This window comes from Monomorium pharaonis, chromosome 6 (assembly GCF_013373865.1).
Source record: "Monomorium pharaonis isolate MP-MQ-018 chromosome 6, ASM1337386v2, whole genome shotgun sequence".
NCBI classification, from domain to species: Eukaryota; Metazoa; Arthropoda; class Insecta; order Hymenoptera; family Formicidae; genus Monomorium; species Monomorium pharaonis.
Window position 1 is genome coordinate 12454184 of NC_050472.1, and position 12066 is coordinate 12466249.

At 30.6% G+C, this 12066-nt stretch overlaps 1 protein-coding gene across 12 annotated transcripts in view; it reads left to right on the forward strand.

Annotated features, from left to right (window-relative positions):
• Positions 1–12066, forward strand: part of LOC105839056 (titin) — a 221105-nt gene that overhangs the window by 200124 nt on the left and 8915 nt on the right. For 11 of the 12 annotated variants that reach the window (XM_036288720.1, XM_036288732.1, XM_036288726.1 and 8 more), the window contains 2 exons: positions 157–311; positions 396–546. In XM_036288720.1, the coding sequence (XP_036144613.1) occupies positions 157–311; positions 396–546 (306 nt within the window). Of the gene's footprint in view, positions 1–156; positions 316–395; positions 547–12066 lie in introns of those variants that run through there. The other variant, XM_036288728.1, reaches the window with a different exon arrangement.

Consider the following 12066-nt stretch of genomic DNA (forward strand, 5'->3'; position numbering starts at 1 on the left):
CATTTAAAACTTTTATAAAATGTAGAAAAAATTTTTGATTTTTTGAAGCTTTAAGGTGGTATACTCCCTTAAATTATATTAAATTGACAAAAATTATAAATTTTATAAAATAATTTTACAAAATAATTGAACATATTTTATTTGTTCCATAAATAGAAGTACCAGGTATGCCGAGAGGACCTCTCGAAGTTTTTGGAATGACAAAAACGTCATTCACATTAAAATGGGAACCACCAGAAAATGATGGCGGTACACCTATTACGGATTACATCGTCGAAATGAAAGAAACATCAAAGAAAGCTTGGCAAAAAGTTAGTATGTTTTGCATTGTCCGTGTCACAGAACTGAGACAATCGTTTATTAACATTCTTTTTTTACTTATACCATTTTTTCAGATTACAAGTACAAAGGGAGACGTCACTAATGTTCCTATATTCGATCTAAAACTGAATACATCATACAATTTCCGAATAACAGCTAAAAACAATGTTGGTACTGGTCCTCCATATATTGCCGAAGAAGCGATTACAACTGGTAAACGACCAAGTAAGTTTATTAATTATTTTTTAAATTTCTCATATTCAGCCTAAGTAATAAGGTATTCAAAATCAAAATATAAAATGTCTTTAAAACATATTTGTTATCGATTACTAACTCCCCTATATATCGCTTATTGACATCTAATTGTTAACGCTTTTATTTTGCTTTAACTCAGAGTTAGAGCTTACCGAAAACAGCATGTATGCGCTATTAGGCATATTTCCATCAACCAAAATGATCATCGTTAAGAGTAAGTTTCTTATTTTACTCCTTATGTCCTGTACAGCACAGAAATTTGCAGGATTATTACATCAGTTGATGTAACGTTGTAATATTATATATTGCAGTGCAATGTTGCGCAGATATTGCAAAAATTTTTTCTACAATATTATTTTAACAATATTGCAGCAACATTTCAAAAATATTGCGAAAAGTAATACAGGACTACAAACAATTTTTTTCGGAAGTTTACCAGGTATTTTTTATGGATTTTAGGTCGCTGAAACTGAATTAGAAGTTCCCCATTACGTCAAGTTTTTTATTTATTCAAGAAAAAAGACATAAAAATTAGGGATAAAAAACTAAGTAACAGGACGCAATCACCTGAAACACTGCTTGTTTACATGAATTCGTAAACCCATAAGCCCACTAACCCATTCAAATAATTGCGACCTTATTTGATGTTTTACCCCTGATTTTGATGTTTTTTTTTTCCGAAAAAATCTGACATAATAAGATTTAATGGGCTTTGGATTCAGTTTCAGCGACCTAAATCCATAAGAAATACCTAGTCTGATAAGCTTCCAAAAAAATTTTGTGGTCCTATGTAATCTAAATTACATTTATAGTCCATCAGATAGATGCGACAAAATTCTATTTCTTGTAATTAAAAAATTGTATAATATACTGCAATATTACTGCCATCTTTCAGTGCTGTTGTCTTTATATCCTGTTTTCTGTATCATCTCTAATAAGTAAGACATATTTGATCAACATTTTTTTTTTTATAAAGTTTTCTAAATATTATGATTTAATGTTTTATAAATATGTTTAGAAATATTTAATAACATTACTTTACAATTTTTTAGAATATTTTAAAAATATTTGTTAAAAATATTTTTTAAATGTTAGTAAACGTTATAACAATGTTTAATATTTTCATAGTTATTTGAAAACATGAGTTAAAATGTTTTTAAAATTTCATTAAATATTTTGGCGTAATATTTTGTACGTATTCTTAAATTATTATCTAATAATATTTTTATTCATATATTTTTAAATGATTTTACATATGTATGCGTCACAATGTTTATATTATTGACACATTTATTAAAAATAAAAACAATATAATTAATCTTTGTGTCCAAAAGTTTACATACACTTGCGATTTTCTTGCATCTTACGAAAAGTTAAATATCTCGATGCAAACACGCATTATAAAGAACAAAGATAGAACTTTCAATCGAAACTTTTATTTTGTCTCTATATTTTGTTTCTAAATTACATAAAATTAAAAATGTATTTTTTCAATATAATAGTACTTGTTTTACTTTAAAGTAGCAAAATGAAGAAATTTTATATAAAAGTAACAATTTTAGCTTTTTAAGCTTTAAATACTTTTGAAAAGAATTGATATAATTTTTTATAATAATATAAGATTTTTTTTTATAAAAGCTTGTTTCTTTATATTTTTGAACCTCTTATATTGGCCTGACGGTCAATTTTTAATATTTACAATGCCATAACTCAAAAACTTTTCCAAAAAAGAAAAGTTTAAAATAACAGTGAGAGCGAAACTATATACGTGCGAAAAAAAATACGCAAAAAATAATTTGTATAACTAAATACATTAAATGAAATACATTTAAAAATAACTTTAATATAATATTAAACATTTCGGTTCTTTCTTCGAGGCATCTTCAGCATCGTATACAATCAAATTGAGCAAACGTTGCCAACCTCGAGATGAAATGTTTCCCTAACTAAGGAATGTCAAAATATGTAGGCTAATAGGTACTGATATAGTAGACATGGTTCCATTGTAATCGAATTTGTACTTAGTAATTGTGGTGAAATAATATATTTTGAATTATAGAGAAAACTCACCTCAGGATCAACAACTATCAATGTAAATAGTTATGACTTTTGGAAACGGAATGTCACACGTAATACAATAAAATAAAAGGTTAAAGGGACATTCTACTTTCAGAAAGTTTTAAATTGGTTAAAACTTGAAAGTATAACGCAGTCAGAGAATAAAATAATAAGTCGAAACGGTAACAGTTGAAGATAAAATAAGACGTTTATGATAAAATCTTTCTTGATTTAATATTTTAATTCAAATCAAATATCTAAAATGTACTCTGTAATTACAAAGGGGACAGATCTGTTTGTATACAGCCCGACAACAATTCGTTCCTAGGCACCCTTCGCAAGAAGGACATAAAAAAATAATTATGAGGTCATTAGCTGGCAGTAGCTGATGTTGGACATATCTATCGACCTAAGTACATAGGCATACACAAAAAAAGTGGTTGGTCCGGCGGACCAGACTAGTCAATCCTTATGTATTTTGATCTGCTGAATTCGAATCCAAGGTCTGAATTGGCTCATTTTTTCTTAACGTCAAAAAAATTTTTTTTAATGTTGGTCCGGCAGACGAGACTAGTTTATTTTTATGTACATATTTCGACCCGTTGAATCGAAATTCAAGGTCAGAATTGCCAAATTGGCTCATTTTTTCGTAATCTCAAAAAACACCTTGTAAAAGCAGTTTGGGTCACAAATGTATAATCCAGAGCGTGCAAGCTTGCGTAACTATACATTACCCGGGGAAAATTCAATATGTATGACGGGTCTGAGCTTCTGTGAATAAATAGCGTAGAAAATTTACTTCCTTTTTCTATTATATATTACTCTTTTATTCTCGAAGGTTTGGACTATGAACAAACTGAATGTTATTTATTGGATGTTACAAGTCTGATGAGTGGAGATTATTTAACGATTCTTCTAACCCTTACAGAAAAAACATTCTAATTTTGAGAGTTTACACTCAAAATTGAGTGTTAATACTCGATTTTGGGAGTTTGCTCCCAAATTTAAGTGTATACGCTCAAATCTTGAATATTTACACTAAAGATGGAGTGTTTATACTCGAACATTGACTGTGTACACTCAATGATTGAGTGTTCATACTAAAGTTTGGATTTAAATACCGAATATTTAAAAGTATACTATCAACATTTGGATATGACACACAATAAATGAGTGTATACTTCCAACATAAAGTGTAAACAATGAAACGTTGGGGATGTACACTCAACATCTATCGGTTGAAGGTATACACTTAATATTAAGTGTGCACTCTTAAACATTGGATTAGAAAATATTAAATAAAAACAAAAGCAAAAAAAAGCAAGTTCAACCGAGATTAAAATTAATCATTGGTAAAAATAGACATAAAACGAATATCTAAAATAAACGTTCAACTAAAGTGTTCAGCTGGCTTTGAGTATTAATTTGAGTATTACTTTCAACTTGGATATTTGCCATCTAATTGAGTGTTAATTTCAGTGTTATTCTTAAATTTAGGATTAACATTGAAATTAACACTCAATTAAATGGCGAACATTCAAGTTGAAAGTAATAACACTCTAATTAAAATAAATTAAAGAGCGATCACTCAAGTTGAGTGTTTACACTGAATTGAGTGTTTACACTAAATTGAGTGTTTACCACTTGTCCCAAATTATACTCAACTTGAGTATTTTTTTAAGTGTTATTTTTAGCGTTTTTTCCGTAAGGGTTCCTAGAAAATTTTCTGTGACACCTTTAAAACTCAGCCATGCTGCTATTTTGTCTTCATTCATTTTGGTGACAAAATTGTCATCTCTCAGCATTTTACGTATTTGAAGTCCATCGAAAATTTCTTTCCGCAATTTTTGCATCAGAGAAGTTTGAAAAATTTTTCCTGTAAATACTGGTAGCATTCACCTTTTTTATTTAGAGCTTTCACCCATTGTTTTATGATTTCTAATTTGATATGAAGAGGTGGAAGAAGAACTTTTAAAAGCTCCCCTTACGGAAAAAACACTAAAAATAACACTTAAAAAAATACTCAAGTTGAGCATAATTTAGGACGTAACCACTCAATTAAGTGTAAACATTCAACTTGAGTGTTCGCTCTTTAATTTACTTTTAATTAGAGTGTTATTACTCTCAACTTGAATGTTCGCCATCTAATTGAGTGTTAATTTCAATGTTAATCTTAAATTTAAAAATAACACTGAATTTAACACTCAATTAGATGGCAAACATCTAAGTTGAAAATAATACTCAAGTTAATTGAGATTTTTACAAAAAGTTGGCATTAGCCTAGTTTACACTCCGCGACCTGACCTGTACCCTGACCTATACCGCGACCTAAGGTAGGCTAGTAACAAATTGTTTACACTGTGTAGATCTATACATAAGTTTGGACTAATGTAAGGTAATAAGTAGTTTATATATGTACGCTATAAAGCAGATCCATCTATTAGCATTTGCTGGTACACTTACACCGCTTTATAGTACACCACTGTTTACACGCATTACGTTGTGTGGCCTAAGATGGGTCAGGGATCGTGAAAAGGTGACCTGACCCAAACAAGTTTGCGAGTGTCTTCATCGTCGTGACCTATTGTGTTTGGGTTGGATATAGTGTATAGATCACAGACTAAACATACAGTGTAAACTTGATCATTGATATAAGATTAAATTTCCTCAAGTATTATATCTAATTGTAAGAAATAATTTTTATGGGAGTTATGGAAAAAAGAAGAAAAATAAAAAAAAATGTTTTTCTTGAAAACGGCTCAACCGATTTTAATAAAAGAAAGTATATGTTGTGAGTTTCAATCCCACAATGTTATAAAAAAATTACGGAACTTTTTTTTCAAGAAATACGGGTCAAAAAAATTGTCAAAATGTTTGTGAATTTTTTTTCTGTGGGATCCATGTGAGGTACTATCACCATTTTTTGTAGAAAAAATATATGACTTCCCTAGTACGACATATTTAAGTTTCAAAATGATTGGAAGGGTACTACATATATAAACATAAATATATATTTTTTTTTATTATTTATATACATAATGTATACGAATATATTATTAAATATATATTGTTATGAGTGACACACTCATAACGATAAAAAAGGTGTCAGTAGCACGATGACGTAAGTTGGTCAGCTGCAGCAGTTAGCATCGAGCGCATTGCGCGAGGTTCCGCGCAATCCGCTCGACAATTAGCGCAATGCTCTCTAGACAACACTTGCTGTCTAAGCCAGAATTTGGAATACTGACCAATTTACGCCCTCACGCAATTCTCCCCTTCTTTCGATCCAACTACCGAATTATCGGATATATAAACCGCCGAAAGAAAGTGAGGGACGGGTCAATCCGAAGTAGACAAACCACGATAACACGACACTCTGCTTTGCGGGGTCGTGTATCACTGATATAAAACATTGTAAATACACAACCATGATACTCTGTTTTGCGGGGTCGTGGACAGCGAACTCATAGATGCGACACGCTGCCTTGCGATGTCGCGATCTATTCGCACACTGTAAACGAATAATATAAAGTGTTCAAAACGAAGAAACGGTGTGAGTGACCAAATACCCTCCTCGCGAGATCTCTGGCAGCGATCCCCAACGTACTCCCAACGAGGGGTACAACAATATACAGGGTGATTGGCTATAAACATACAACTCTTATAAAAAAATAAAAAACATTGAGATAAGTATAACAAACGGGAAACAATCAGAATCGATTACATAAAGTTTTGAGAAAAATTGCTAAGATGTGCGAATAAACGCGCAGTGGACGGGCATCATGGGCCTCAATTATCCTGAATATATATTATCCCAACAAAATTACCTTTTTAAAAAAATAAAAAAGAAGCTAGCGTTTTTTTTTTTTTGGGGGGGGGGGGGAAATAATCACAAATCCTAGATAATACTTTTTATCAAATTCAAATAAAATAATATATTTAAAAATGATATACACTGGCGCAAAAAAAAACAAGACAAAAATTTTGACCAAATTTTTAGGCAATCTTCAAAGTAATGCAACTTTGTGAAAAATCATCCAAATTACATGTACTTTTTTTAAATTAAAGGGCAAAAACTCTACTTTGAGAATCCCTAGGCGAAAGTTTGATTTGTTAAGTGCGAACCTTTTGTATCGCATATAAACCATGTTTTTTTTAAATTGCTTAGAAAAGAATGAACTTTAACAATCTGGATTAATATTAGCCAGATTTTAAGGAAAAACTTGTGAAAAATGATAACAAACTTTTACTCTTTTTAATAAAAAAGAACATGTTTGGTTTTCATGCGATACAAAAGTTTCACACTTAACAAATCAAACTTTTGCCTAGGAATTTTCAAAGTAGAGTCTTTGCGCTTTAATTTAAAAGAAAGTACATGTAATTTGGATGATTTTTTGCAAAGTGCATCACTTTGAAGGTTGCCTCAAAATTTGGTCAAAATTTTCGGCTTGTCTTTTTTGCGCCAGTGTGTGTATACACACACACACACACACACACACACACACACACACATACATTTATTTATATTTATTTATATATATATATATTTATATTTATATTTATATATTTATATATGTAGTACCCTTCCGATCATTTTGAAACTTAAATATGTCATATTAGGCATAGATTTTTTCTACAAAAAATGGTGATAGTACCATTTGGATCTCACTAAAAAAATTCGAAAAGTTCTTGACAATTTTTTTACCCGTATTTTTTGAAAAAAAGAGTCTGTAATTTTGTTTTATGACATTGTGGGATTGAAACCCGTAACATATTTTTTTTTTCATCAAAATCGGTTCAACCGTTTTCGAGAAAAAAAATTTTTTATTTTTCTTTATTCGCCATAACTCCTATAAAAATTATTTTTCAGATATAATACTTGAGGAAATTTAATCTCACATCAATGCCAACTTTTTGTAAAAATTTCAAGCAAATCCGTGCAGGGGCAGCACACACATGCTTATCCTGCTATGCCCTTTAATGAAATTTTGCAGATTATTAATCCTTACCGTGTGAATGTTTTTCCAACACCTTAACCCTTGGTTGTCACATCTCTTATTTCGAACAAGATTGTCACATTGGGTCGTGACCTAACGCAATCTTCGAGGTGCAGTTTAAAAATTAAGTATTCAAAACTTATAAAAAAATTCTGAAATAAAGTTCAAATATAGAAAAATATATTCAAATTATAAGAAATTAATATTTTTAATATATTTATTTAAAACAATTATTTATTTATTTAAAAAACACAAATTTTTTAAATAACATTTTGTTTAAAAAATTATAACTTCCTTAATTTTTAATATTTTAAGTCAAAATTTAGGATTATACTCTCGAGATGTTACTTTCAAAAAAATAAATGAATCTTTCAAAAAAGACATTTATTTTACATATTGCAGAAGAGCATCTTTTATTTAAAAAAGTCAATAAATTTTCGATAAAGAAATCAATTTTTATTAAATAGTACATCCTTATGACACCAAGGTCACAGTAACCCAACGTATTTTTTTAACAATTGCCAAACAGACTACTGACACTCCCCTCCTTTAGGTAAGCGTCTCTATCTGTAGTAGATATTTAAAATTTATTTTAAATAGCATCACAAGTTTACATTTCCAAGCACGCCGAAAGATAGATTAATCTAAAAAAAACTAATCAGTTATCAGTTATTAGGGTTATGGTGATTCGATGTGACATACAAAAAAAAATTTGAAAATATCGCAAATTTTCTGCTAATTATCTGCTAATTTCCTGCCCTAGTCCTGAATTTTTTGCTTCTATTCGTTCGCAGGAGATTAAGACCAAAAGTGGAGATAATATGTTCACATGACGATAGGATCCCCACTAATAAAAAAAAGCATGAAAAAAAACAAATTTACCAGAATTTTCTGCTCATTTTCTGCTTTAAAAAACTGTAAAAGAAATATCAAAAATATTGAACAGCTATCAAAGTACCGGTACGCGTACCGCAAAGATATAAAAGAAAATGATTAACAATAAGAAGCTAATAATACCACGACAACTTATAAAGTACTTTCTTAACCTCCACTTAAGGGAGGCGTCTACATTAGGAGGCCAAAATTAAGAACTTTTCTATGATTTTTTTAAATGAAATTAAACAATGGATCTTTTTGTGATTTTTATTGCTTATTGTGCATGTCTTTAGATACTCAAAACAATTTTTATTACAAAATTTTATTTATTTAATTATAAGTTGTAAGCAAGAATGCACAACTGCCTTGAAAAATTTATTCCACACTGCGTGCATGATAACATCCAGTAGAATCGGCTGAAAGGCAAAAAACCAAAGTTTTTTGTAAAGTTTATGAGTATAGCTTCTGTGTGAACCTAAAATATAAATTAAAAGTCATGTAAAAAAAAAGTTATTAAAAAAAAATGAAAAATTTTTTTCAAAGCGCCATTTTATGAATTTTTTATAATAAATTTTTGGCTTTCTTAGGTTCTTTTAGAAGCTATACTCATTCAAACTTTACAAAAAACTTTGGTTTTTTCCTTTCAGCTAGCTGATTCTACTGGATGTTATCATGCTGTGTGGAAGGAATTTTTCAAGGCAGTTGTGTGTATTTTTGCTTACAACTTATAATTAAATGAACAAAATTTTGTAATAACAATTGTTTTGAGTACCTAAAGACATGCACAATATGTGATAAAAATCGCAAAAAGATTCATTGCTTAGTTTCATTAAAAAAAAATCATAAAAAAGTGCTTAATTTTGGCCTCCAAATCTAGACGCTCCCCTTAATTTGAAATTTGATCTGGTTACGACCAGTTACGGCCCTGTTTTTGGTGACATTAACACAAACCTCCCATTTGTCATATTTATATTTATTGGGTTCCGTGACTATGCTAAATGAAAGATCCAACTTAAATAACTTTTATTTTTGAATTTTTACTATTGAAAAAACTGGTGAAAACTAATCTAGGTACACAAAAAATAAATTGTATATCCGGCGGACTAAAACATGATATCTTTATGTTTTTGGGGTCGCTGAATCCGAATTCAAAGCTCATTTTGGCCCATCAGATCAGGATTTTTTACTAACCTTAAAAAATAACTGTTAAAGTGACACTTTTAGGACTAAACTATAATCTTAACGACTGAAACTATTAGGGAAAAAAAGTATTTTTATATTTTTGGGTTGCTGAATTTGTTAAATTTACTCCATAAGATTCGACATTCAATAGAAATCAATTATCATATTTACAAAAGGTTTTTTATTTATTATGGCAAGGCAAAGTGAAATTATCATCTAATTGTAAAGAGCATTGAATATCAATAGAAATTTGAATAGAGAAAAGATTTACAAACCATTTATCTCTGATATAATGTGGAAAAAGTAAAGGTAATATGTTCAAGAAATGTTATGGATTGATATAGTTACTTCATGCATTGTAGTATTTGTAGGTTTTTTATGGGTTAAAATGTAAAAATTTTTTTTTATTATTGTTTTTCTTATTAGTGTTCACGTGGTTAAAAATATAATAATAACTAATAGAATAAATTTTTTTTTAATTTATTTTTCTTTTCAAGTTTTTCAAGAAAGCTTTTTATTAAAAATTTTTCGTTTCGAGATGGAAAAAGAGTATAACGATCTATTGTCTTAAAAAAACAGAGTTAATAATATGAAATAGTAAACTATGAGAAATGCTGCACACAAAATCCGAGTTTGAGAGTAATTACTCAAGCAACACATATTAATTGTAGGGTGTCGCTGATTGGCTCGCTCGGAAGTTGAAATAACTGGAGACAAGGAGCACTTGATATGTCTATCTTTATTTAAGCCTATGTACACTATATACAATTTATTGTTAGGTTTTGCTTAGGTGGCTTCCGTAGGAGGCCGTATAAAAATATGATAGTCTATGCCTAGTCCTAGGCTTCCACGCCAGCGGCAGTTCGGTCTTGGTTACCCGGTAGTTGCAAGAATTGTTATTGCCGTCGAGGAGTAAGGTGGACGTAACCTTAGGGTCTTGGTACCCTACCAATTCCTTCTCTCTCTTCTTCTTCTTGCCTCGACGTTTCTCGTGTTTTCCAATGCTTTCGTCTCTTGGAGCCCCCGGCTCTGGTGCTGTTGGTCGGCGTATGTCCAGTAGTGCTGTTGTTCTTCGTCGGAGCGGAACCTTCTAGAATTCGTACTTCTATCTCCTCGCCGGTCTGTGTCCCAACTTCTTTCTGCGGGGCCGGTTCTCTGGTCTGCGTCCACTCGTCTGCCGTGTCTGCTCCTGCTCCGGTCTGGGTCCCGACTGCCGCGGTCTCCTTAGCCAGAGGGCTAATAGGTCCGGGAGATGGTACCTCGGGGAAGTGTACCTCCACACTCGCGGCCGCTAGGTATACCCTCGGTAGACGCGTCAGCAAAATCAATCCGGGTATGGAACGGAGTCGCCACTCGCTGTCGCTCGTCGCCAGGTTGTTAGATGCTAGACTGCGATATTATATCAAAAAAGACTCGACTGCCCTGGATGGTGTGCCTTTACTTGAGAGAATCGGGGTCCTTTCGTAGCGGCAGCGCGTAGCTTCATTTTTATAATATCTCGTGCTCTTACTCCTGAGTGTTTCACTGTTTGCCGGGTTGCGTGGCGACTAGGAGTCATCCGCCTTCTGTCGCCACATTAATCAATTTAATGTCAAAAAGACATCAAATGACTCGAAATTCGTCATTGATTTAAAATGACTTTAACTTGATTCTATTTTGGCTTCATGTTTTTTCATTAACTTCCATTATATCTGGTATGTGAATGCATTATTAGAATAAATTTTTGTAGGGAAAGTAATATCTGTATTAATAAATAAAGTAATAAATAAATAAACGATATTATGACATAAAATTATTTTAACTTAGTTAATTTAACTTTATCTTCTCATCTCTATACGTAGGTCGGACTTACAAAATATCTAAAAAAGTATAAGTTTTACAAATAATGTTGTTAATTAAGTTATTATACAATGTTAAAAAATGTATTTATTAAACTTACCAATTTAACTTATTATGTCTGTGGCGCATTAGGGTTTTCATAATTTATTATAAATGACAACGCTTTACATTAATATTTAAGTAAGTGTAGTATGTAACTACAATTAACATGCAATTAATATTTATTAATAAATAATAAATTAATATTTATATTAATTTACAATAAATATGAACTTTATTTAATTTAATAAAATAATATAATAAATCTTAATTTATTAAATTAATATTAATTATACATTTAATAAACATTAATTAAAAGTTAATATTCATTAATTCACAGATAATAAAGTTACGCAATCGGTTTCCTGGTCAGGTTTGAGTTATATTTACATAACCAAATAGCCAAATGAAGGCAACGTGTTGTCATTTTGCTGTCACTTATTCCCTATTAATTTCATCAAACTAAAGCCAAGGTGTTTCCTCAAACTGTCTGTTGTTC